At 53.6% G+C, this 26,486-nt stretch overlaps 2 protein-coding genes across 4 annotated transcripts; one reads left to right on the forward strand and one right to left on the reverse strand.

Annotated features, from left to right (window-relative positions):
* Window positions 1-549: 549 nt before the first annotated feature.
* Window positions 550-10,228, reverse strand: LOC116943259 (WD repeat-containing protein 20-like). 3 transcript variants are annotated; one of them, XM_076067672.1, is made up of 5 exons: window positions 9,896-10,228; window positions 6,353-6,535; window positions 4,069-5,283; window positions 1,789-1,923; window positions 550-707 (listed from the first exon to the last, which is right to left on the reverse strand). In XM_076067672.1, exons 1-5 carry the CDS (start codon window positions 10,145-10,147, stop codon window positions 654-656), a joined length of 1,839 nt encoding a protein of 612 aa, XP_075923787.1. In that variant the 5' UTR covers window positions 10,148-10,228; the 3' UTR covers window positions 550-653. The 3 variants fall into 3 exon arrangements, with proteins under 3 accessions (XP_075923787.1, XP_075923786.1, XP_075923785.1); XM_076067671.1 differs by having other exon boundaries at window positions 683-786; XM_076067670.1 differs by lacking the exon at window positions 550-707 and having other exon boundaries at window positions 1,164-1,923.
* A 1,704-nt stretch (window positions 10,229-11,932) lies between these two features.
* Window positions 11,933-21,625, forward strand: COA8 (cytochrome c oxidase assembly factor 8). The gene is made up of 5 exons (XM_032955965.2): window positions 11,933-12,393; window positions 16,348-16,530; window positions 18,285-18,348; window positions 19,200-19,290; window positions 20,695-21,625. Exons 1-5 carry the CDS (start codon window positions 12,235-12,237, stop codon window positions 20,792-20,794), a joined length of 597 nt encoding a protein of 198 aa, XP_032811856.1. The 5' UTR covers window positions 11,933-12,234; the 3' UTR covers window positions 20,795-21,625.
* Window positions 21,626-26,486: the final 4,861 nt, after the last annotated feature.

The following is a 26,486-nucleotide window of genomic DNA, read 5'->3' on the forward strand; positions in this document are numbered from 1 at the left end:
TACAGGTACAGTATGGTACAGTGTACAGTATGGTACAGGTTCTTGTGGAGCGGCGGTGGAGACGCCAGCAGTGGCGCGCCGAGCGGGCAGTCAAAAAAATCTGCGACTGCTGCACAGGGGGCCGCGCTGCCCTCGCCGCCAGGGCCGACTCCAGCAGCCGCCAGCAGCGTCCCCGCGCAGTTCAAGGGGATCGAGGGTTTAAACGTCGCTCAAGGGGTGACGGGGGGGGGGGTGGGTTAAGGTTGAACGCAGGAAAAACGTCTCAGTCGATGGCGGCAGCAGCACCAGCAGCAGCTGGGGACTTCATTTCCTTCACCAGGAGGCCCCCTCCTCCCCAGTACCGCAGCCCCCCCACCCACCGCGCCGCGGCTCCCCCCGCCCCCACCCTTGCCACGGCCGCTAACTGGAGCATTCGCGTGTGGCGGTGATGGTGGTGGTAGCCGGGCCTGTGCCGGAGCAGGGTGAAGGGGGGGGGTGGGGATGGCGACCCTGTGCGGTGGCGATCGATCAGCCAACCGAGCGATTGAGCGAGTGAGCGAGCCGCTGTGCTCACGGCGGCTCCACCGAGAAGCCGCGGCGTGCGTCGCCGCTCCGCACAGCTCCAAGCGGCGCTCCACGCGGCTCCGGGGAGCGAGCGAGCGGCGGCGCCGCCGCTATACCACCGTCCCGCTGGGCGAGTTGGCCTGCGTCTGCGCCGCCGCCTGCCCCTGTGAACACGGGCGGCAGCCATCGTCAGCGCTCGTCGTTGGGCGTCAGTTTCCCCAGCAGCTGCTCCGCGCCGCGGTTCTATAACGGAGAGAGTGCACGGGGAGGGAGCGGCCCCACACACACACACACTGGCTGAGGCTCCTGCCGCCAGCAGCGGCGTGGTTCACGTAGCTCGGTCAACCCCCCAACGAACCACCCTCGCTCTCCCCACCGCCGTGCCTTTAAACTGCACGGCACAGCAAACTTGCCTCCACATTGCTGCCCTTAGACCACATCTTCTTGCACTTTCCTGCACACTGCTGCCCCGTTTCAGATGTCGTGTAGAATCTCACGTTAAACACCATGAATTGGCCGCTTCTGATTTGCAACATAGCTGCACATCTACCGGTGGGAGCGGGAAGCAAATTACTTTCACAGCGGACCGAGTTTCAAAGCAATAATTGAGTCAACATATATGTTGTCCAAAATCTTTATTAAAATGTTACTCTACTCCCAGCAACACACTGTCCTACGTCTACCCTCTAAACTCACCCTACTCCCCTACATGCACTCTCCTCTCTCATCTCACTCTATTCTCCATGCATTCTCCTGCCTCTCTGCTCTCATACTAATTTACTCTCATCCAAGCATACTCCTACGTCTCCCCTCTCATCTCACTCTACTCCTCTCCATCCAGTCTCAGACCCAGCAGCCAAGGTCTCCTGTCAAATCCTTGAGCCAACCTCTGTTCAGTTGTAAGTCATCACATATCATGAACATTAAGTAATCTCATCCACAAATTCTTCGCCTTATTCTGGAACTCCCTTCCCCAAACCATCCATGGTGTCCGCTCCCTGCCCCCGTTCAACTGAGTCCACGGCCAGGACCTGCCCCCCAAACCTTCTCTGCCCGCGACTGAACAATCCTCCTCTAGAATCATACACGTAATGTACAAATAGCCGATAACACGTCACGCGTCGTTTGTGCGCTGGGTCTCGGGGGACGGGGCGGTCGCGTTTAGACACCGTACAAGGCCACGTTGTACTGTATCATGAAGGGGCCGGCGCCAGCGCCGCTTGCGATCCCCGGCAAGAGCCGTACCGTCTTTCCGGGGCGCGCCCACGTGCAGATGAACCCCTCCTGGCAGGCGCTCACCACCGCCTCCTCCAGGAAGACCAGCACGGTGAGCCTCTCGTGCGCCACCTTCTTGCACACCAGCGGCTCCAGCAGCGGCACCTGCTCGCCCAGCAGCGCACCGCACAAGCCACCGGGGCGTGACATATCAGCCGAGCGGAAGCCAACGGGGTCCGTCGTGTAGCCGGCCGCAGGCTGGCACGGTCCAGGAAGCAGCCTGGCAGAGGCCAGGCAAATGTTGCGTGGTTGCCAGAGCTGGGCGACATTGCCCGTGGTTGTTATTTATTTTTGTTGTTTCACTTGTTTACCCAGGAAAGCCTCACAGAGTTTTAAGACTATTTTTCAGGAGGGTGTTGCCAAGTGTTTACTCTAGGGGGCGACGTTACTGTTGTGTGTAATCCCAAATAAGAGTAATTTTGCTGGTAATTTTTTTCAGCATTGGGATGTTTTTTGGGCAATACCAGTTACATGTAAACGAGGGAAAATTGGAGAACCCAGAAGAAACCCATGCAGGACAGGGGGAGAACATAAAAGTCCACACGTAACGGCACATCAAAGTCAGGAATCGAACCCAGACCCATCTTGCTATGGGGCACAAGTGTTACCACTATACTGCCATCCTTCCGCTGCACCACCCCTAGCTGTAAAAACGACCATGATGTTGTCACGTAAAAGAATATAATTTTTGTCTTTGGCCAAGCAATGATTAAAGCAAGTTTGTGTCGTAAGACACCTCCACCACCTGACAAAGCCAAACAAATTAAACCGCAACGTGTAAAAGCGTTTGACGCGGCAATTATTATTATTTCATCTGAACGGTGAGGAGACGGACGATTCTCACCACCTAATTGAGCAACAACCAGACACTGCGCCAAACATTTTATGCCGACTTCCCGGAGTTGGTTCTCGGGACAGAATTCAGGAGGTTGGCATGAAATTCAGCAAGTTGGAACAACCGTGCCACTTGACCCGGCTTCTTATTTTGGTGCCGTGACCTCACAGGACGCGACTATGACCTCGATCGCGCCGCTCAGCTGATGCCAAGATCGCTCTCCGTCACAGAGCGGTTGGCGGTCACCGTCGGTTTGTGGTTGTCGGCGAAGTCATAAATTAAAAACGCCCGAGTGGCTCGATGCTCCGCACACCGGCGCGCGCACACAATATGTACATAATGGGTTTGCTTTAAAAGGTAGAGGCGCAGCCTTGCACCTACTCGCTCACACCACTTCTGACGGAAGGGCCTCCCCGCTTGAGGGAGTCCTAGAGGAGCCTGCGCCTCGCCTAGTTTGCTTTTCAGGGTCAACAGATCCCGGCCTCGGTCGAAGCAGCGAGCGGCGGTGCCGGGGGTTGTGTGTGGTTTTACAGTGCGGCACTACGCGTGCCAATGCCGCGTCACTCTTCAATAAATCGATACGGATGACACGGGACTTTGGCCACAAGCTTGCGAAGGTGGGGAGGGTGGGGAGAGAGGGCGGACTCTTCGATGATAGAGGAGATAAGGCCTCGGCAAATGTGGCAAGAGCGGAGTGAACAAACGTTGGGCGGCTAATTCCCTCTCGGACCACACACCCTGCGCGTTATTGCGGTGGCCTGATGTGCTATGAAGGAAGGTCATTGCCCGAAACGTCTGTTGTTTTTTACTTTAAGGCAGTCTGTTATGATAAAAAAGCACCTGGCTTCGCTTCCTGACTTGAGTGGTTTTCTGTGTCGAGTTTACTTGTTCTCTTCCGCGTGCGTGGTGAGGTACGGTTAAATAATCTCTGTAGAATTGGCACAACATGAGGCCTCAATCCAACAGTTGTATGACAAAAAGCTGCTGATTATTATGATTACACGATGCGTAATACACTGCACCATGTTGGACTGTGTGTGCTGTTCCGTGATACAATGCATGACACCTGGCGTTACACCGCTAAGTACTGCGTACTTAATGTAACAAGCCTTCTGCTGTTCTCTCAGCCGTGTGTAGCACTGTGATTGTCTTTTTTTCCACAAATGTCATCCCAATTTTGCTATCCCCTCCCAGATTTTGCAGAACCAAATGTAACGTGATAGTTTTGTTGTGCAGTCATTGGTGACCGGGATGAGACCATCAACTCGCTACACCTCACACCTAACGACCCGGTTTCATCACGGGTGGCCGAAACCCAGACTCCGAACCCAGGATTCTTAGCGGATGCCGGCTCAGCGTCTCTGTGCTCCGAGCCGGCCACACCATGCACTCTGCCGCCAGTGGGAGGTCCTCACCTCGTCCATGCGTGGGCAGGGCGGGGTGCCGAGGAGGCGCGACGAGTCCGGGCGCTGGCTCTTGGACAGCACGTGCAGGCGCTCGGCGCTCTTGCTTGAGATGTGCCCCATGCTGTGGTTGCGCTTGTGCTCCTTGTCCAGGCTGCGCTTGTCGTTGCCGCTGCGGTCGTGCAGCGTAAGCGTCGCAAACTTGCTGATCCCGGCCGCGATGGCGCCGTCCACCAACCCCCCGGCGCCACCTCCTCCCCCTCCCCCTGCGCCGCCGCCGCCGCCGCCGCCCTTGCTGTTGGCGTTGGCCACGGCCGAGTGCGGGAGGGAGTTTGATCGCGGCAGGGGGCACGAGCCACCGCCGACTACGGTGGCGCCGGCGGCGGAGGGCGACGTGGCGCCCGAGTTGGCGGCCGTCACGATGTTGGTCTGCGTGCGCGCACGCGACAGCGGTTGGTGCGGGAAGAGGACGTCCTCCGTGAGGTCCCACAGGCACAGCTGCGTGTCCTGCCCCACGGAGCCGAAGCGGTACGTCACCGACACGGGCCGCCCGTCCGCCCTCTGGGACAGCCGCGATAGCGTGCTGTTGGCGCGGTCCCGCCCGGCGGCGCACGAGCGGCCCTGCGACGCGGCGAAGGGCGGCGTCTGCTCGGGGAACTCCTCGTCGCTGCCGCTGAGCTCCGTGGGGTCGGCGCCGTCCTCCAGGCTCGTCGTGTAGGGGTCGAAGGCCACGACGCTCACCCACGACTTGTGGCCGTGGCCGCGCGCGATCACGCGGCCGTCCAGGAAGGACCACACGCTCACCAGGTCGTCCTCGCCGCCCGTCACCAGGTACTTGCCGTCGGGGCTCCAGCAGACGCACAGCAACCCGCCGAAGTAGGAGCGCATGGCACCCTGCAGCTCCATGGCCTCGAAGGAGAAGACGCGCAGGAATCCGTCCTGCCCCACGCACGCCAGGTGCTTGCCGTCGGGCGAGAAGGCGAACTCGTTGAGGGCGCCATCGCCGACGGCCCACCGGTGCAGCGGATTGCGGCTCGACTTGCTCTTGCAGGCGTAGACACAGAATCCGTCGCCCTGCTTGATGGCGGAGTAGGAGGGCGCGCTGGTGCCGCAGCCCAGCTCCTCGTTGTACAGGTAGAGGCTGCCGCTCGCGTGCGACACCACGAACAGGTTCTCGCTGCCGGGCACCCACTTGAGGCACGTCACGCGCGTCTTGTCGATCAGCCTCTGCGGGACAGAGCGGAGAGAGGGCAAGGCGGACGACATTCGCCGCTCGCACCGGTGCGGCTCTTGCATGGCCGTGTTGTCAGGGTGGAATTGAATCGTGCTCGATGCTCAAGACCGCTCGCATCGCGAAACCGGGAAGTGTGCGGTACTGCATGTAAGTATATATGTAACACCTGTGGGCTCCGGTTTGTTTGTGTGAATCTGTGTCTATTCATGCACATGCTTGTCCAATTGATAATGCATGTTACTCTGAGCATTCTGTGTAAGTACCTGTGCGTGTTCCTGTAAGCTTTCACTTCCTGGTGACCTGCGTTTATTCCTGGCTGTTCGTGTACGTCCCTTCGGGTGACCCTGTGTATTTGTCTTCATTTGGGTGTGGTCCTGTCTGGGCGTGCGATTTACGTGATCGAATTTATTTACGTGTGCCTGTGTGAACGTTTTGTACGTGTTCTTGTCGAATTTGCCGAGTCGTCCTATATCCTCCTGTGTGTGTGTGTTCCTGTATACCATTGTGCGTTCCTGTGTAAGCGTGCTTGCTCGACTCTGTTCCTACACGTTTTTAACAGGATAAATAAAAATTCGGATTTCTGTTCGTGTATTCCGGTATGTGTGCTGCTATGGGTGTTTTCCAGCATGTATGAATGAGTATTTGATATATCCTTCTCAGATATACGAGTGGACTCATCACCCTAAGTGTGTTTGATGTTTCTGTAACCTGATTTTACTTTGAATGTTTTTTTAAAAGTCATTTGTTGAAATCAACTTGTCACCAGAAATGTATTTTATTGAATACTGACTGTTTGCACACTTTTTCGAATTCTTCTAAAACTCGTCTGTTTTTGCTCCGATTTATATTGCCATCATTGTAATTGTTTTTCCACGACCATCTTTATCATTTTGGTGACCCAGGTCACACACTCTCGCATAAGAGACCATTATGGTCTCTGGGATTCCCACCGTGTTCTAAACAAAACAACACTCAAAACTTGACTTTGCATTTCCTGTGTGCGTGCGCGCGCACGCGCATGCGTACTGCTGCGCGTGTTCCTGTGCCCCCGCGTGCACACACCTCCTCGTTGAACAGCTTGCTCGTCTCCTTCTTGACGGGGTCGATGAGCTGCACCTGCCCGGCAGAGAAGCCCACGAGCAGCGCCACGCTCTCGGGCCGCGCGGTCAGCGTGTTCACGTCGTGGCACGTGGGCTGGGTGCCCTTGTAGATCCGCTTGTCGATCGGCTTGTTCAGGTCCACGGCCTGCAGCAGTCGCAGCGATAGCGGGAAACACAGGCGGGGCGGTCAAGCGAGTGCGACGACGTGCGTGTGCGCGCGCGCGCAGCCTGGCACAAGCAACGTGCTGACGTGGCCGTCACTTCGTGGCGAACGTTGGGCTGCTGTTTTGTGCCTGAGAGGTGAATATCTTAAGAGTGCTGGGCTTCTCTTATGTCGACTCGGCCTTAAGTGAGTACCAGGAGTGGTGTGCAAATGAGAACTGCCGAGACCAAGGTAGCTAAGAGTGGTCCTGGCCACACCACCCCCTAGTTCGACTTGCTGGCCCAAATAGGTCACAACAGCATTTGCTCCAAAAGAGCAAGTGCTGGTAAAAAGGTAAAACGTCCTATACATGGGATCTTTGTGTGCGCACGTTTTTTCTGAATGTTGTTCCTTATGATTGTGTTTTTCAGGTGGCCTCAAAGGACACCTAGTCTGGCACACGCCCTATGGTGATGTCATCGTTACTTGGTTTTGAATGGCTGCTGTTCCTATTGTTTGCTTTTCCTGCGGTCCTTTGGTAGTTAAATTTACAATGTAGGGGGGAAACTAGTCCATTGTACCTGTCCCGTGCCCGTCATTTTGCCACCGTGGTACAAGTTCGTGCGCCATGAGGGTAATCTGCCAATAAACATCAGCCTTTCCCCGATTAGGCATACATACAATACACACTACAATGAGATAGGGATTGTTGCTGCCAGTCAATTAACCTATAGCAATTTCGATTTAAAGCTTTCGTGACTGCAAGGATTAATCTTCTTTGGTTCTTTCGGTAAAATCACGTAGAATGAGAATAAAATAAAACAATAAAATTATCACGACGTTTCGGCCACAACACAAGTGGCCTTCTTCCTTTCACCTGAAGAAGGCCACTTGTGTTGTGGCCGAAACGTCGTGAGAATTTTATTGTTTTATTTTATTCTCATTCTACGTGACTTTACCGAAAGAACCAAAGAAGATGACCTATAGCACCTAGGTGTGTCCCATGTACTCCTGCCAGAGAGCCTTCAACACTTCACGCAGCCTCAAAGTGTACCTAGCCTGGCTGTTATTGTACGTGATAGTGTACGAATTTGAAAGCGAGAGTATGTTTGTGACTGTGTTGGTGGGTGCCAGTTTAAGTGTATGTGTGTGTGTCAGTGTGTGCAAAAGCATGGAGAGCGGTAGTATAGCAGTTAGCGCGCTGCGCTACGAACACGGTGACCCAAGTTTGATTCCTGCCCACGGCCGACACCAGTGACAATTATATGAACCAGTGTGGGGCCTCACCTAGGCCGACGCAGGCTCAAATGAGTACCCTGTGTAAGCATCGCCACTAGCAAGACAAAGGCGGCTGGCCAAGGTACTGGCCACTCACCGACGCGTGTGCTGTGCCGGCCTTCATAGGCGATAGCTAACAGCACTTGCCCCAACAGTCTGTTAATGCTATACGGGGGATCTTTGTATTTTGTGAGTGCGTGTGTGTCTGTGACAGCGTAAATGTGCATGTGATTGTGAGTAGGAAAGTTCGTGCATGAGTGCACGTTCGAGTGCAATTGAATGATAGTGCGTACCAGTGGGTGTTTGCATTGTAGTGTGTTGCATGTATCCGAGCATTAATGCGCTTGTGTCAGGGCATGCGAGTGCATGAGCATGCGAGTGAGTCTGCAGGCTTCAGTAGGCATGTGCTTATGGCGGTACCACGAACTATCCAATTACCCAAAGAAGTCCCACCAAGTCTCAAGACTCTGAGGACAATGTTTGCATTCAGATGTTTGATTTAAGAATGTTTGACTTGTGGTAGGAAATAGACTACACAGAAAAAACAACTCACACATATCGCAGGATAATAAATCAAAAGGTAACACAAAGGGACTTACTTCCTGTACATCGTTTGGTTTGGCCATTTCACAATTATGCCCGATTCATTAACCCTTGTCTGAAAAGCGCTGGACCGCAAGCGTGACAACTGTGCCCGCCAGGTCAACCACACACACAACTATATTCCTCACCCTAACGAGAGAAACCTAACCCTAGCACGAACTCTCGCAAACTAGAGATTCCAAAAAAAGAGCCCTTACTCTCAGAAACCAAGCCCCTCCACTCGGTACCTACCCCTGACCGCAACTTTGCCCAACGTCTCCTCCACATCTCCCCCAGAGCTCCCTTTAGAATGTTTCAATTGCTCATGCGACGCCACTGTTGGTGGATTCGCACGACTCTCGGGCTGCCGAGGAAGCACCCAAGGCTCAGCCAATGTAAGCAAGGAATGCGGGCAGCAAAAGACAGCTTCGTGGACCTCACCGCGCAGGCCAAGGTCAGGGTTTACAAGTCGGCACCTCACGCGATTCCGTTTCACACCGACGAATGGGAAAGGACGCAAACTACAAAAGGGTGCAAATTAACGCGCACGAGCAGATCGGAGGCAGAACCTGGACATAAGCGAGACGCGATGCCACCTTGGCAGACCTGTAACATCAACGGACGAGCATCACGAGGCATTTGCTACTTTGCCCATGGGCAGATTTAACGCCAGTTACCACGTGAGATTCACATGCCAGCTGTCACGTGATTTTGCCAGATGATTCCCCCACCCACCACCACCACCCTTGCCGTCCACGTGACCCTGCTTGGGGAAGCGTGGGAATTCACTCCGGGTTACGCCACGCGATGAAATGCAGCCTCTTTTAAAAAAAAATCACGTAGCAGGGGGCTTCCCCACTATCTGGCGGTAATGTCATCGCCCGTGTCAATTAGGGCAAGGCCCTCGATACGGCACTCCGCGCGAAGGCTTTGCCAGGAGAGGTAGGAGCAAGGGTCTTGTCACGGAGGCACGGCCCTCGTAAATTAGGTCATGCTCCAGGTAATTAGGGCACGGTCCTTGTACAATTGGAGGATGGCCCTGGCAACGAAGAGACAATTCACTGAACGGGGCTCTGAGGGCACTGCCCTGTAAACGGGGGCACGGGCCGACTCCCACGGTGCATGAGAGCGGCCCCACCCCGTCCGCTGCCCCTGCCGGGTTCTCACGGAACAGCAGTAGCAGCACTCGCCGGGAAGCAGGGCACGGTGGAAGGGTGGGGGGGGGGGCAAGGCGAAGCAGAGGGTAGCGCAGGGCTCAAGAGGGCAAGGCTGAGGGCAGGGCATGGCTGACGAAGACTTAAGAGCACATGACGGGAGCGGGATGGATGTGAGGAGGCGGGGGGGTGCATAGCTGGTAGAGAAGGCCAAACGCCGGAACGGACAAGGAGGGAGGTGTGTGGTGAAGCGGGCAAGGCCGGCAGTGGCGGCGAGGCGGAGCAGGCGAGGGCAGGTCCGCGGGGTGCGGCGAGCTGGGGCAACGATGAGCCGGGAGCGAGCCCGCACCTTGCGCACGCCCTTGTAGATGTAGAAGTAGAGCTCGCGGCCCACGTTGAAGCAGATGCGGTCGCCGCTGCCGGACTGGTCGTTCACGTTGACGAACGACACCTTGACGGGGTTGGAGCCCTGCGCGCTGAAGGGCACGCGGTTGGGGCGGCTGTACTCGGAGAGGGAGAGCAGGCGGTAGGTGCCCTCGCGCGTCGAGAACTGAGTCTTTATGTCGCTCATCTCCTTCCCTCCTCCTCCCTCTGTCGCCATGTCGTCCGCGCCGGAAGTTCGTCGCACGCGTCCTTCCGGCGCGCTGACGTCACCTCGCTACGGCCCGGTGCGGTGACATCCCCGCGTTCAGGCTTGGCGTGGTGACGTCACCGCGTTCAGGCTTGGCGTCGTGACGTCACCGCGTTGCTGCTCGGCGCGGTGACGTCAACCTCGCCGCGGCCCGGTGCGGTGACATCCTCGCGTTACGGCTCGGCGTGGGGACGTCACCGCGTTGCTGCTCGGCGTGGTGACGTTACGGCCCAGTGACGTCGCCGCGTTACGGTTTAGCGCGGTGACGTCACCTCGTTACGGCTTGGCGCAGTGACGTCACCTCGTTACGACTTCACGCGGTGACGTGAGCTCGTTGCGGCTTGGCGCAGTGACGTCCCGCGTTTTGGCTTGGCGCGGTGACGTCACCCAGGGCCCGGTTAAGATTTTGTAGGACCCTGGGCTACAGGTCCTGTGAGGCCCCCAGTAATATTTTCAAAAGGAAAACAAAGTTAAAGAAGAATTAAAATAATTTTTACAAGTTCTAACAACAAATAAAATTCAGCAATCACAAATGAAATAACTTTTCACTTGATCTCTGGAATCCCTCCAGCTGGCGGAGGCCCCTGGGCCTGACGTCACCGTGTTATTGATCGGCGCTGTGACGTCACCGCGTTTCTGTACAGCACCGACGTCCCCCGCGTTTTGCCATCGCGTGGTGACGTCATCTAATACGGCTTGGCAAGATGAGCGTCAGCGCGAAACGGCTCGGCGTGGGTACGTCATCGCGGCCAGGCTTGGTGACGTCACTGAGGCAGTGTTTGGCGCGATGAAGTCACCATGGCAAGCTCGGCGCAGTGACGTCATGTCACCGGTATGCATCTCGATTCTTTACTTTATTTTAGTGATATAAATGTCCACATTGATAAGCCACTTCACTGAGCTATCATTTGTGCCCAGGTTGCTTCTAAAAAAGAAGCTTTTCGTTCAGTGGGCTTTAGCTGGTAAGATAAAAAAAATAGTTTAGTTGTATTTGTATGTATTTTTAAAGTGATTTTTTTACCTTTCCTATACTTTATATTGTTTATTGTTGTAACATTCTGACCTGCCTCTACTGAACATCTGTGAAAAAGAGCTTCATATCTCATCGGATTCCTACTCCAGTATAAACAAACATTCTGATTCTGAAATGGTTAATGGAGCGTTTGAGTGGGTGGTTGAGTGGTGTATTTGGGTGGTTAATTAAGTGGTTGAGCGGATAGTTAATTGTGATGGCTGAGTATTTGTTGGTGGTTGAGTGTGTTTAATTGAGTGGGTCGTTGATCTGATGGTTGAGTGGGTGGTTGAGTGGTGTATTTGGGTGGTTAATTAAGTGGTTGAGTGGATAGTTAATTGTGATGGCTGAGTATTTGTTGGTGGTTGAGTGTCTTTAATTGAGTGGGTCGTTGATCTGATGGTTGAGTGGGTGGTTGAGTGGTGTATTTGGGTGGTTAATTAAGTGGTTGAGCGGATAGTTAATTGTGATGGCTGAGTATCTGTTGGTGGTTGAGTGTGTGTTTAATTGAGTGGGTGGTTGGTCGAGATGGCGACGACTTTGCCAGGCTATAATCTAGCAGTGGATTGACCATTGCTCGAGGTTGCTGCTGATGTTGATGGCACGGGTTCACTGCCGCTCTCGTGGTACCGAGCATCAGGCGAGCGAGCGCACGGGGAACCTCGAGCGCACGTGGCCAGGCCACGTGGGGGCGCTCTCGTGGTACCGAGCATCAGGCGATCCCCCACGTGGCCAAGCCACGTGGGGGCGCTCTCGGCCCTGGGACGCCGCCACTCGCGCTTTGGAACCCCCCTCCCCCCCCACCAGCCTTGGCCTGCTCCTCAGAACCGACTGCAGTCTGGTCCCGGTCACTCGCTCACTCGCTCGCTCGACCCGCACTCAACCCTCAAACCCTCTCGTCGCCAGAAGCCGGCGTCCACGCTCCAGCCAAGTGCAGTCAGCGCAGTCGCTCGCCCGAGATCGAACCCTCGCCCGGGATCGAACCCTCGCCCGAGATCGAACCTTTGCTCCCTTTCCTCGGAGGTCACCCGCGCCGAGCGCGGCCATGAGGCGGCTGCTGCTGCGGCTGCGTCCGGGAGGCCGCGGCCTCCCCACCCTGGGCCCCCTGGGCCGCCTTCGGCTCCCCCTGGGCCTCCCCCTGGGCCTCCCCGCCACCCGGGCCGCGCGGAGCGGCGAGCATCGTGAGGCAAAGAGCGCGGCGCAGGTGAATGGCGACAGTGAGTGACTACAGTGAGTAACTACAGTGAATGACTACAGTGAGTGACTACAGTGAGTGACTACAGTGAGTGACTACAGTGAGTCTTCACCAGAGTGACTACAGTGAGTGACTACAGTGAGTGACTACAGTGAGTCTTCACCAGAGTGACTACAGTGAGTGACTACAGTGAGTGACTACAGTGAGTGACGTGAGTGACTACAGTGAGTGACTACAGTGAGTGACCACAGTGAGTGACTACAGTGAGTGACCACAGTGAGTGACTACAGTGAGTGACTATAGTGAGTGACTACAGTGAATGACTATAGTGAGTGACTACAGTGAATGGCGACAGTGAGTGACTACAGTGAGTGACTACAGTGAGTGACTACAGTGAGTCTTCACCAGAGTGACTACAGTGAGTGACTACAGTGAGTGACTACAGTGAATGACCACAGTGAATGACTACAGTGAGTGACTACAGTGAATGACTACAGTGAATGACTACAGTGAGTGACTACAGTGAGTGACTACAGTGAGTCTTCACCAGAGTGACTACAGTGAGTGACTACAGTGAGTGACTACAGTGAATGACCACAGTGAATGACTACAGTGAGTGACTACAGTGAATGACTACAGTGAATAGCGACAGTGAGTGACTACAGTGAGTGACTACAGTGAATGGCGACAGTGAGTGACTATAGTGAATGACTATAGTGAGTGACTACAGTGAGTCTTCACCAGAGTGACTACAGTGAGTGACTACAGTGAGTGACTACAGTGAGTCTTCACCAGAGTGACTACAGTGAGTGACTACAGTGAGTGACTACAGTGAGTCTTCACCAGAGTGACTACAGTGAGTGACTACAGTGAGTGATTACAGTGAATGGCGACAGTGAATGACTACAGTGAGTGACTACAGTGAGTGACTACAGTGAGTGACTACAGTGAATGACTACAGTGAATGACTACAGTGAGTGACTACAGTGAGTGACTACAGTGAGTGACTACAGTGAATGACCACAGTGAGTGACTACAGTGAGTCTTCACCAGAGTGACTACAGTGAGTGACTACAGTGAGTGACTACAGTGAGTCTTCACCAGAGTGACTACAGTGAGTGACTACAGTGAGTGACTACAGTGAGTGACTACAGTGAGTGACTACAGTGAATGACCACAGTGAGTGACTACAGTGAATGACTACAGTGAGTCTTCACCAGGGTGACCACAGTGAGTGACTACAGTGAATGACTACAGTGAGTGACTACAGTGAGTGACTACAGTGAGTCTTCACCAGAGTGACCACAGTGAGTGACTACAGTGAGTGACTATAGTGAGTGACTACAGTGAATGACCACAGTGAGTGACTACAGTGAGTGACTACAGTGAGTGACTACAGTGAGTCTTCACCAGAGTGACTACAGTGAGTGACTACAGTGAGTCTTCACCAGGGTGACCACAGTGAGTGACTACAGTGAATGACTACAGTGAGTGACTACAGTGAGTGACTACAGTGAGTCTTCACCAGAGTGACCACAGTGAGTGACTACAGTGAATGACTACAGTGAGTGACTAAAGTGAGTCTTCACCAGAGTGAGTGACCAGACGACTGGGAATTAGTTAGTGACTATAGACTCACTCCTAGTTACTATAGACTCACTCCTAGTGACTATAGACTCACTCCTAGTCACTATAGACTCACTCCTAGTCACTATAGACTCACTCCTAGTGACTGTAGACTCACTCCTTGTGGCTGTAGACTCCTAGTCACTATAGACTCACTCCTAGTGTCTATAGACTCACTCGTAGTGACTGTAGACTCACTCGTAGTGACTATAGACTCACTCCTAGTCACTGTAGACTCACTCCTAGTCACTATAGACTCACTCCTAGTCACTATAGACTCCTAGTGACTTTAGACTCACTCCTAGTGGCTGTAGACTCCTAGTCACTATAGACTCACTCCTAGTCACTATAGACTCACTCCTAGTCACTATAGACTCACTCCAAGTCACTATAGACTCACTCCTCGTGACTATAGACTCACTCCCAGTGACTATAGACTCACTCCTAGTTACTATAGACTCACTCCTAGTGACTATATACTCACTCCTAGTCACTATATACTCACTCCTAGTGACTATAGACTCACTCCTAGTGACTATAGACTCACTCCTAGTGACTATAGACTCACTCCTAGTCACTATAGACTCACTCCTAGTCACTATAGACTCAATCCTAGTGACTATAGACTCACTCCTAGTCACTATAGACTCCTAGTCACTATAGACTCCTAGTCTCTATAGACTCACTCCTAGTCACTATAGACCCACTCCTAGTCACTATAGACTCACTCCTAGTGACTATAGACTCACTCCTAGTCACTGTAGATTCACTCCTAGTCAGTGTAGACTCACTCCTAGTCACTATGGACTCACTCCTAGTCACTATAGACTCACTGCTAATCACTATAGACTCACTCCTAGTCACTATAGACTCACTCCTAGTCACTATAGACTCACTCCTAGTGACTGTAGACTAACTTCTAGTCACTATAGACTCACTCCTAGTGACTATAGACTCACTCGTAGTGACTATAGACTCACTCGTAGTGACTATAGACTCACTCGTAGTGACTATAGACTCACTCCTAGTGGCTGTAGACTCCTAGTCACTATAGACTCACTCCTAGTCACTATAGACTCACTCCTAGTCACTATAGACTCACTCCTAGTCACTATAGACTCACTCTTAGTCACTATAGACTCACTCCTAGTCACTATAGACTCACTCGTAGTGACTATAGACTCACTCCTAGTCACTATAGACTCACTCCTAGTCACTATAGACTCCTAGTGACTTTAGACTCACTCCTAGTCACTATAGACTCACTCCTAGTGACTGTAGACTCACTCCTAGTCACTATATACTCACTCCTAGTCACTATAGACTCACTCCTAGTGACTATAGACTCACTCCTAGTCACTGTAGACCCACTCCTAGTGACTGTAGACTCACTCCTAATGGCTGTAGACTCACTCCTAGTGGCTGTAGACTCACTCCTAGTCACTGTAGACTCACTCCTAGTCACTGTAGACTCACTCCTAGTCACTGTAGACTCACTCCTAGTCACTATAGACTCACTCCTAGTGATTATAAACTCATTCCTAGTGATTACAGACTCACTCCTAGTCACTGCAGACTCACTCCTAGTCACTACAGACTCACTCCTAGTCACTACAGACTCACTCCTAGTGACTACAGACTCAATCCTAGTCACTACAGACTCACCCCTAGTGACTACATACTCACTGCTAGTGACTACAGACTCACTCCTAGTCACTATAGACTCACTCCTAGTCACTATAGACTCACTCCCAGTCACTGTAGACTCACTCCCAGTGACTATAGACTCACTCCCAGTCACTGCAGACTCACTCCCAGTGACTATAGACTCGCTCCCAGTGACTATAGACTTACTCCTAGTGACTGTAGACTCACTCCTAGTGACTTTATGAACTCGGTGACTATACTTAATAACTGCACTGACGGGGTGACTAGACTCAAAGGGACTTGACTTGGAGTAACCTTGGTTAGCTCAGAGTCAATCTTAACTTAAAGCTTTTGTGACGGCAGGAATTCATATTCTTTGGGTCTTTCGATGATGACCGCTTGTGTGTTGTGATCGAAACGTCGTAGTATTTTGTTATTTTCTTTGAACCTATCTACGTGACTTTACCGAAAGACCCAAAGAATGTAACTCAGAGTGACACGACTGCCCTCTGGCATGAACGCACAACCACGGTGAGACTAGATTAACCCAGAGTGAACTACACTGTGGTGGTGACGAGACGAACTCACGAGTGAACTACACTCCACTGGCATGTCTACAAAATGACGTTGTGCCCGACATGAGCGACTCTGCCCCCCCCCATCACCTCACCTGCCCTCTCCCGCACGCAGCCGCCCGCGGAGCCCGAGCGGGACTGGGTAGGTCCCCCGGACCGGGACTCGAACCTGCGGCCCGTGCGCGTGGGGAGACGGCCCCCCGAGACGCCCCTGGAGCTTCAGCTGCGCGAGCTGCGTGGAGACACCGAGGCGTGGAGCCACCACTTTTGGAGCGAGCAGAACCTGGCCTTCAGCCGGGTAAGGCAGGCGTGGGAGAGGATTTTGTGACCCCCTTTGGGGGGTCTAACATAGCTGGGTTTGGACATATAGCAGGGGACGGGGTTACGAGTGTGTGTTTTAAGTGGTGAGACCAATTAATTGATTACGATTTGAGCCAGCTGGCCAGGACTGGGCAAAGACGAAACTTGTTTCGTCTTTGAGCCAGCTGGCCCACGGAGCTATGTAGCTCTTTTTTTAAAGGCTACCTGGCCGCACACGAGAGTTCCAACGGAGTGGCTTATGTCGAAATTTATAGCGTGTTGATTCTAAATGTGGAGGGAAAAACCAGGGGACCCAGAGAAAAATCCATGCGGCAACAAGGAAAACACGTCAACTCCAAATATACAGGTGTCAGGGTTGGGATCGAACCCAGGACCTCCTCCATACCAGGCGTGGTTTGTTAACATCTCGCCACTGTGGCGCCCCTAAGACGTTGTCCACTTTCCACCCAGGCAAAGCGAGAGCACAGATTTCAGTGTTTCTTAACTCAACACTTAAACAACAAATAGTGTATATTCTATACGAATAAAAACCTTTATCTGTGCGTCTCAAAAACCTCTTGGACACTTCCCGACAAGGTAGAAAGCTCAAATTTGGTACACAGGTAGCTTTTAGGACACAAGCAACAGGAAAAATCAGAAAATATGAGATTGTTAATTTTAAGGCCCCCAAATCTCGATTGTCAGTGCCTCATAAACATGTTTGTGCATGGTATCATTCAGAAACCATTCAAAATATAAGATTGCGGGTTTTTCCATTTAATAAGAGGGTTAAATGGCAAATAAAAATAAAGCGAGAACCAATGGGGATCTATCTTTTATTGTTTTTGAGATATTTCGGATTCAAGCGGTTTTGAACAAAAAACATCCGCATTTTGTTCTTTCTAATAAAAGAAGAACGGAATCTTTAAATTGAGCGGTTTCCGATGGGTACGTCTTTAAATGTAAGAAGTTGAATCAAATCAACAATTTTGTTAGCGTAAATATTGCAAAATTTGCAGTAGTTGTTCATGACTGATCGTAGAAAAAAAATCATATCAGGTTCATTATTATATTTTTTGAAAACTTTTGCCTGTATAAGGCAGGCTTTTATTTATCTAGTATTTATAAACGCACGAAATTAAAAAGCAAGTTGTGCAATGGTCAGCACACTGCGCTCCGAACCCTGCGACACAAGTCGATTTCCGCTCACGGCCAACACCGGTGACGATTATCTGCATCGGTCCTGGGCCTCCCCGAGGTCTACTCAACCTCAAATGAGTACCTGTTGCGATGTGTAAACACCGCCAATGGGGAGACAAAAGCGGCCGGGCGTGGTGCTGGCCACCCGCCCCCTCGTGTGCCGAGCCGGCCTTCATAGGCACTGCTCGCCAACAACACTTGCCCCAACAGTCTGTTCAGGCTATAGGGGGGCATCTTTGTGTTTGGTGCAGTGTGAGGTGAGCTGTGAGATGTGATGTGAGCAGCATTGCTCCACCTGTGCCCACACCACCTGTGTCCACGCCTGTGCCCACACCACCCGTGCCCACACCACCCGTGCCCACACCTGTACCCACACCACCTGTGCCCACACCACCCGTGCCCACACCACCCGTGCCCACACCTGTACTCACACCACCTGTGCCCACACCACCTGTGCCCACACCACCTGTGCCCACACCACCCGTGCTCACGCCTGTACCCACACCACCCGTGCCCACACCACCTGTGCCCACACCACCTGTGCCCACGCAGGAGAAGCAGGAGTTCATCGTGAAGCGTCTGCGCGATAAAGGGCTGGGGACTCGCGATGAGGACGGTGAGTCCCGCCCCCACCCCCTCCCAGGGATTCATCTCCCACTGGAACATTTTGCAGGTCGCCGTGTAGACTGGAGTCGGCACGTGACCGGTAGCCGCAGCCTAGAGCGAAAGGTGTACTGGATGTGGTGTGCGCCTGATGCCGAAATATATAATGGGTCGTGAACGTGGATAGACCCAGGGTGGATTGTCAATGTACATGGGAGGTGTGCTGGCGGGTCGGTGTGTGTGTGTGACAGTGTAGATGGGAGGTGTGCTGGCTGGATTGGTGTGTGTGTGTAGATGGGACGTGTGTGTGTGTGTGTAGATGGGATTTGTGCTGGCTGGATGGTGTGTGTGTGTAGGTGTGCTGGCGGGATTGGTGTGTGTGTGTAGATGGGACGTGTGCTGGCTGGATGGTGTGTGTGTGTAGGTGTGCTGGCTGGATTGGTGTGTGTGTGTGTAGATGGGAGGTGTGCTGGCTGGATGGTGTGTGTGTGTGTAGATGGGACGTGTGCTGGCTGGATTGGTGTGTGTGTAGGTGTGCTGGCTGGATTGGTGTGTGTGTGTAGATGGGATGTGTGCTGGCTGGATTGGTGTGTGTGTGTGTAGATGGGAGGTGTGCTGGCTGGATGGTGCGTGTGTGTAGGTGTGCTGGCTGGATTGGTGTGTGTATGTAGATGGGACGTGTGCTGGCCGGGTTGAGCTGTTCTGGCAGTCTCGCGAAGTTTGAACAAGCTCGAAATTATGCCGTGGATAGGAAAAGGTGGAGATGAGTATTTGAGCAGGAAATCACTTGGATTTTATTTCACTTGCGTGCGCATAGATCGTAAATGCGAGCGATGGTGAGATTCGTACGATTCCTGCGTGTAGGTTCCAAGAGGAGTCTGAGCGTGGAGGAGATGGCAGAATTCTACAAAGGCTTTCTGGATGACAACTACACCAAGCACCTCAACTATAACAAGTGCGTGCCCTCGTGTGCGAGTGCCAAACGCGGTTGTACACGCGTGTTGACATGTCAACATTGCGTCACCATGGTGAGCCAGCCCATGGTGATGGATGTTGATGGCGAGTCGAGGGAGTGTTTGGTGGTTATGCAGGGAGCCTCACGCGTGTGTGTGTGCCCCTGCAAGGGAGTGTTCCGTGTGTGTTTGTGTGCTCCTGCCGGGAGTGTTGTGTGTGTGTGTCCCCGTGCATGGAAGTGTTGTGTGTGTATGTGCGTGCATTCCTGCAGGAAGTGTTGTGTTTGTGTGTGTGCTACTGCAGGGAGTGTTGTGTGTGTGTGTCCCCGTGCATGGAAGTGTTGTGTGTGTATGTGCGTGCATTCCTGCAGGAAGTGTTGTGTTTGTGTGTGTGCTCCTGCAGAAAGTGTTGTGTTTGTGTGTGCATTCCTGCAGGGAGTGTTGTGTGTGTTTGTGTGCATTCCTGCAGGGAGTGTTGTGTGTTTGTGTGCTCCTGCAGAAAGTGTTGTGTGTGTTTGTGTGCTCCTGCAGGGAGTGTTGTGTGTTTGTGTGCTCCTGCAGAAAGTGTTGTGTGTTTGTGTGCTCCTGCAGGGAGTGTTGTGTGCGTTTGTGTGCATTCCTGCAGGGAGTGTTGTGTGTGTTTGTGTGCATTCCTGCAGGGAGTGTTGTGTGTTTGTGTGCTCCTGCAGAGTGTTTTGTGTGTTTGTGTGCTCCTGCAGGGAGTGTTGTGTGTTTGTGTGCTCCTGCAGGGAGTGTTGTGTGTGTTTGTGTGCATTCCTGCAGGGAGTGTTGTGTGTGTTTGTGTGCATTCCTGCAGAAAGTGTTGTGTGTGTTTGTGTGCTCCTGCAGGGAGTGTTGTGTGTTTGTGTGCTCCTGCAGGGAGTGTTGTGTGTTTGTGTGCTCCTGCAGGGAGTGTTGTGTGTTTGTGTGCTCCTGCAGGGAGTGTTGTGTGTGTGTTTGTGTGCTCCTGCAGGGAGTGTTGTGTGTGTTTGTGTGCATTCCTGCAGGGAGTGTTGTGTGTTTGTGTACTCCTGCAGGGAGTGTTGTGTGCGTTTGTGTGCATTCCTGCAGGGAGTGTTGTGTGCGTTTGTGTGCATTCCTGCAGGGAGTGTTGTGTGCGTTTGTGTGCATTCCTGCAGGGAGTGTTGTGTGCGTTTGTGTGCATTCCTGCAGGGAGTGTTGTGTGCGTTTGTGTGCATTCCTGCAGGGAGTGTTGTGTGTTTGTGTGCTCCTGCAGGGAGTGTTGTGTGTTTGTGTACTCCTGCAGGGAGCGTTGTGTGTATGTCCATGTGCAGGGATTGTTGTGTTTTGTGCATGTATGCTCCTGCTGGCTGTGTGTCTATGTTCAGGAAGTGTTGTGCGCTTCTGCAGGGAGTCTTGTGGTGTGCGTGCGTGTTCTCCCGCAGGGAGTGGTACCGCAGGAACTTCACCATGACGTGGATGATGGGTCGCGTGGCCGTGCTCCGAGCCTGGAGGTTTGTGCTGAGTGGCGGTCGCCCCCGGTGACCTCGCGACTCCCCGTGCGGTGGCTGTAGTCACTGCTGGCTACTGGGAGGAAGTAGCCGCCGCCCGTGTCTGCCGGCTGACGTGGTCGCCGCGCGGAGACCGTGTCCGGAGCCGGCGCTCCGTGTGCATCGTGCCTGTGGCTCGGCTCTGGACAAAGCAACCACAACAACCATTTTACAATAATTTGAATGTATGTTGCGTGTACGCGGCAAGTTGGTAAAACGTCGCAAGATCGGCCTTTGTCATCGCCGCTCTGGCTGCATACGCACTTGTTTCTGTATTCTCCCGATCGCCTCCGTGTGAAAATTGCGAGAGTTAAAAAAAATTATAACCCGTCGGCGTTTTCAGATGCAATTTCCGTGAATTGCGCTATGCGAAAAAAATCTGATGTTTTTGTAATTTTTTTTTTTTTTTTCTCCAAAATCGCATTTCAAGACACTTTACGAGACTGAACAAAAACTACCTCAGGGTAGCAGGCGGAGGGGGTGGAGGGGGAGGGGCAGTCAAGGCAGGGAAATAATCTGAGAGAGAGGAGAGATGGCAACACTGCGGCACAGCCCGGGACCCAGTAAGCAGGGCCCAGCACCAACAACAACAAAAACATTGACAACAGGCGACGGGCGGGGGGGCAGCCAGGACAGCTCCCAACGAGTCTCGGGCTCATCCTCGAGGAAACTGGGGTCCAGGCGATGCCCGCGGACGCTGCACACTGACGGAAGTAAATGCAAGTTTGGATGCGCGGGATGGTGACCCCACGGTGTGTCCCGTGCGTTGCGAACGAGGTGCGAGCCGGAGTTTCCTTTGCATAAAATAAAGACCTATTCGTCACAAGCCGTTGCCGTGGGTGTTGCCACTCCACGTGACACCGCATATCACCACCCCCCCCCCTCCCACCCCCGTCTTGTCAGCCACTGCCACCAATCGTTGCCCTTGCACCTGATCGTAACTCCCTTTCGTCACCGCACATTGTCACACCCTTTGTCACCGCCTGTCGTTGCACTCTGTCAACGCGCCCCTCTGACCGTGAACTCTGGCGGCGCAAGCTGTCCGAGTGTTCGGGTTTAAACTGATGGGAGGGAGGAGGTGGAAGGGGCTCTCGTGCAGGAGGAAGGTGGCTACCACCTTGCGGTCGCCCGCCTCTACCGATCACGGCCAGGGTCACACGGGAGTCGGGAGTTCGCTTGCGCAGCCGAACGGCGCAGCTTTAAAACGCTCGCGCGCTAACGCACGCACGCACGCACGCACGGGTGGGATGTGTAGTGCGTGCATTAGGATCCTCGGAGGGCCATTTTGACCTTGCGACCAAAATAGACGTCTGCAATAGAATCTGGCAGGGAATGATCAGAGTCGGGGCAGCAGCAGCAGCGGCAGCGGCGGCAGCGGCGGCTCGGGTGTCGCTCACGGGTGTCGGTCGGGGTGAGGGCGGAGTGGGGGGATCGGACGTGGCAGGTAGCCTCGTACGCCTGGCCAGCGTCTGCAGCTGCAGGGCGAGTCGAATGGAGTTAAAGCCCGGACAAATCCGGACCTCGGCTAACGCGAAATTTGCACGGAGCCGGACGGCGTTTGGCCAATAAAATATGCACGGTGAGACCGCCTCGTAATTGTGATGTGTTTTTGATGGTTTGTTTTTACTGGGTGATAGGTCTTCAATCATTCAAAGGGCACCCCCCCCCCCCCCGCACTGGCAGCCGTCCCTGTGCGACACAGGTTGACTCGGCAGCTGGCCTGCCAAGTGGGGGGAAATAATCTGCCAGTCGCGGGCAATGAGGACTAACGTGCGATCCCATTCGAGTCGTTTGCAGGTAAAACGTGTTTTGTTTTTTCATTTGCACGCTAACGCCGAGCACGCAATGCTCTCGTCGAAACGAAGCGGACGGCGCACAGTCTTTAGAGTTATTTTTCCTTATTAAAACACCCGCACGGGTATTTACCACGGCGGCCTGCCGGATTTGAATGTTGAGCCTCTCGCAAGAGGCGTGCTGTGACGCGCGAGCGCTGGCCCACGTCCCACCGCCCCCCACGAGTTGACGTGAATTTGTTTAACCAGAACAGAGCCCGGGGCGACGAGGATGTTACAAGCATCGCTTGCAAGAGCGACCTGGATCACGGAAATGGCAGCAACAAAAAAAGCGAAATAAATTCAATAGACACTACAATCAGTGCCATGGGTCAAATTCGCACGCAGATGGACAGCAGCCATGCATATAAAAGACATTCCTGCTCGTAAACAGAACGTATAAACACGTTTAATAACACAACGTTTGATTAAAGGAAACATTTTATTTTCAAACAGCTACGTACATATGGTAATCCAGCCAGGATGTATTGTCTACGATACATGCACGTGGAGGTTGAACCCGTCCTGTATACGATACTACATGGGTGTGGGGATTTACTTCACATCACAGATTTCTCTCAAATCTCTGGCGCCTCACCAGGGTCCCGAGTGAGATCACGAGGAGGGGGGGCGCGCGGTTGGGGGGGCGGGGTGGGGGGGGGCGCGGGGTGGGGGGGGTTGGGGGCGCGCGGTTGGGGGGGGTGGGGGGGCGCGGGGTGGGGGGGGGTTGGGGGCGCGCGGTTGGGGGGGGGCACGGGGTTGGGGGGCGGGGTGGGGGGGGTTGGGGGGGCGGGGTGGGGGGGCGCGGGGTGGGGGGGGGGGCGCGGGGTGGGGGGGGCGCGAGGTTGGGGGGGCGGGGTTGGGGGGCAGGTTTGGGGGGGCACGGGGTTGGGGGGGTGCAAACGCTCGTTTTTGGGAAGGAATCGACGCACAGCGCCAAGTCGCTCTTCTGTGCGGACGCCCGCGGTGCGGCAGGAAGGACGCGGCCTTGAGCCTCTCGTGAGGCAGGCAGGTTGTAGCGGCCGCCCTGTGGCAGACATGTGACAGACCTGACAGACACGTGACAGACACGTGACAGCCATGTGACAGACATGTGGCAGACCTGACAGACACGTGACAGACACGTGACAGACATGTGACAGACATGTGGCAGACCTGACAGACATGTGACAGACATGTGACAGACATGTGACTGACATGTGACAGACATGTGACAGACATGTGGCAGACATGTGACAGACCTGTGACAGACATGTGGCAGACATGTGACAGACCTGTGACAGACATGTGGCAGACATGTGACAGACCTGTGACAGACATGTTGCAGACATGTGACAGACATGTGACAGAAATGTGGCAGACATGTGACAGACATGTGATAGACATGTGACAGACATGTGACAGACATGTGGCAGACATGTGACAGACCTGTGGCAGACATGTGACAGACATGTGGCAGACATGTGACAGACCTGTGGCAGACATGTGACAGACATGTGACAGACATGTGATAGACATGTGACAGACATGTGACAGACATGTGATAGACATGTGACAGACATGTGACAGACCTGTGGCAGACATGTGACAGACATGTGGCAGACCTGTGACAGACATGTGGCAGACATGTGACAGACCTGTGGCAGACATGTGACAGCCATGTGACAGCGGCTGTCCAGTCTGACGATCCACAGGAGCGGCGAAGTAAAGAAAGCGCTTTGCTCAGGGGACGCGGGGCAATGACGGTCCAGGCGGTGACTGCTGTGGTGTTGGAGCAGATATCGGGAACCAGGCGTCTCTTGTGTCAGGATGTAATCTCCACCTGGTTGTCACCCACAGCTTAAGGGTGACCACCCTCCCAAGGAAACTCCACCTGGTCCCCTTTCACTCTCTGCTTTCAGCAAGGCTCGCCTACAAAACGTTCCTTTTCGACCCCGTGCTTTCGGACCCCCGTCATTGTTTCTATGCTCCCCTTCCCTTTAGTGGCTGGGTGAGTGAGTGAGTGGGTGGGCGAGTGAGTGAGTGAGTGGGTGAATTAGTGAGTGGGTGAATTAGTGAGTGGGTGAGTGGGCGAGTGGGTGAGTGAGTAGGTGGGCGAGTGAGTGAGTGGGTGAGCGAATGAGTGGGTGAATTAGTGAGTGGGTGAGAGGGTGGGTGGGTCAGGGTTAGAGTTTTTAATTGAATTTGCTACTGAAATATTGCACTCCCAGAAGGCCATGGGGCAGATGGTGGGTTGTGTAACACAAAATACTTGTATATATATTTTTTCCGTTCAGCAACAGACACACGAAAGAAACATCGTCTGCCTTTCTATACGGTTATTTATTGTATAAGAGCTTGAGAAAGCGCGACGATGGGAGGGGAATTCCAAACGTGAAGTGGTGCGAGGGAAGAATCGGGATGACGAGGGTGAGGTGGAGCACATTTTGCCGAGGGTGTCACTAATTGGTTAAAGGATGGAGTTCCAAAAAGCAGAGGCCTACTTGCAATCGTCAACACTTTAGGGACGTGCATCCCGCTTCGAGATGCAGTCGTATATTTTTTTTTTACCAGAGCTTAAAATTATTCTGCATGTACCCTCAGAATGATGATGATGATGGTGATCTGAGCCCGATACTGGATGATGGAATGCAGCGAACTGGAAATAGTCGAGGTCAAATAGGTGGTGCCGGGTGTTTAATTTCAGTCGGAAGGATCCCGAATTTAAGCCAACGGTAGAAAGGGGCGGGAGACGCGCATCCAGCGCCCATTTTCAGGGAGGGTTCGCGGGTTCGAGTCCCCTGGCCGCCCTGGTTAATAAGGCGCAGTCTGCTTCACGGCGGACCTTGGAGGATACCGGGGGCGTTATTCGAAATACGAGTCGGTCCAGCGACACGCAGTGTCCACATTTGCAACATTTTGCAGTGACTCTCAAACTATGTGACGAGGAGAAGCATAGCAATCAATGCTCGATACTGCGACAACTTAGCAAGGACCCTCCTCAAGAAGAATCTTGAGACTCAGTGAGGCTCTCCTGGGTAAACAACTAGCGAAGGCACCTGCAGGCTGTGGATATCCCCATGTGCCCATGTCTCCCCGCCTCTAGCCGTCTCTCCCCCATGTCTCACGTCCGATATGCACGGTTGGATACGTACGGTGCGAAAGAAGTTCAACAAACACGTGTCCCACCGTGTTTCCGTGGCTTCTCCGGCTGTGTTGCTGTGTCTGGCACCGTGTAATTTGAACCCTCCCTGCCACTGCCCGACTGTGGCTGGAGTTCACACTGACCGACCTTGCACCAACAACAAAAAAAACCCGTGCAGATTTTCCCCGCACGACCGCTTTTGAACGAAAACAATAAATCGCTGACTTCTCAAAGATCCTCGTGTTTTGGCCAAAGCGGCACGGAGGCGAGACTCCTGGCTCTTGTCCAGCTCTAAGTTTAACTGAAATGTCCTGACACGGGGAAATATGAGAGAGCCACCCGGGGCTCGTCCCGCACCAGTCCGGCCACCACCACCACTGCAAGCCGCCTCCCTTCCCTGTGCACGAATTGGGCCACCCGACCGTTCATGGCCACGGTCGGGGCCATGGGGAGGCCTCACGAGCGGGACCGCAGAGGGCCTCCGCAGCTTCTTTTGGTGGATGAGGGGTTGAGAAGGAGGAGGAGAGAGGAGGAGGAGAAGGAGACGCTGGCGGACTCCCCGGGTCTCCACGCCACCAGCTCTGAGTGAGCTTGATTACAAAATTGGACGCTGTCTCCTCACCCACGGACTCAACCTCACCTGCAGCAGCAGCAGCAACCCTCACACTCAACGACCTCAGCAGCTGTTCCCTCACCTCGCCCCCATCCTCACCTCCTCTCTGATCTCACTC

This window comes from Petromyzon marinus, chromosome 17 (genome assembly GCF_048934315.1).
Source record: "Petromyzon marinus isolate PM22_M1 ecotype Great Lakes invasive population chromosome 17, UKy_Petmar_22M1.pri1.0, whole genome shotgun sequence".
Lineage (NCBI taxonomy): Eukaryota > Metazoa > Chordata > Hyperoartia > Petromyzontiformes > Petromyzontidae > Petromyzon > Petromyzon marinus.

Coding starts and splice junctions, on each gene's coding strand:
- LOC116943259 (XM_076067670.1), bottom strand. CDS start 10,147: ATGGCGACAGAGGGAGGAGGAGGGAAGGAGATGAGCGACATAAAGACT. Junction 5,284..6,352: donor GCAAGCTGTTCAACGAGGAG/GTGTGTGCACGC, acceptor TCTGTCCCGCAG/AGGCTGATCGACAAGACGCG. Junction 1,924..4,068: donor CCTGCCCACGCATGGACGAG/GTGAGGACCTCC, acceptor CTGGGCGAGCAG/GTGCCGCTGCTGGAGCCGCT.
- COA8 (XM_032955965.2), top strand. CDS start 12,235: ATGAGGCGGCTGCTGCTGCGGCTGCGTCCGGGAGGCCGCGGCCTCCCC. Junction 16,531..18,284: donor AGAACCTGGCCTTCAGCCGG/GTAAGGCAGGCG, acceptor GTGCCCACGCAG/GAGAAGCAGGAGTTCATCGT. Junction 18,349..19,199: donor GGGGACTCGCGATGAGGACG/GTGAGTCCCGCC, acceptor TCCTGCGTGTAG/GTTCCAAGAGGAGTCTGAGC.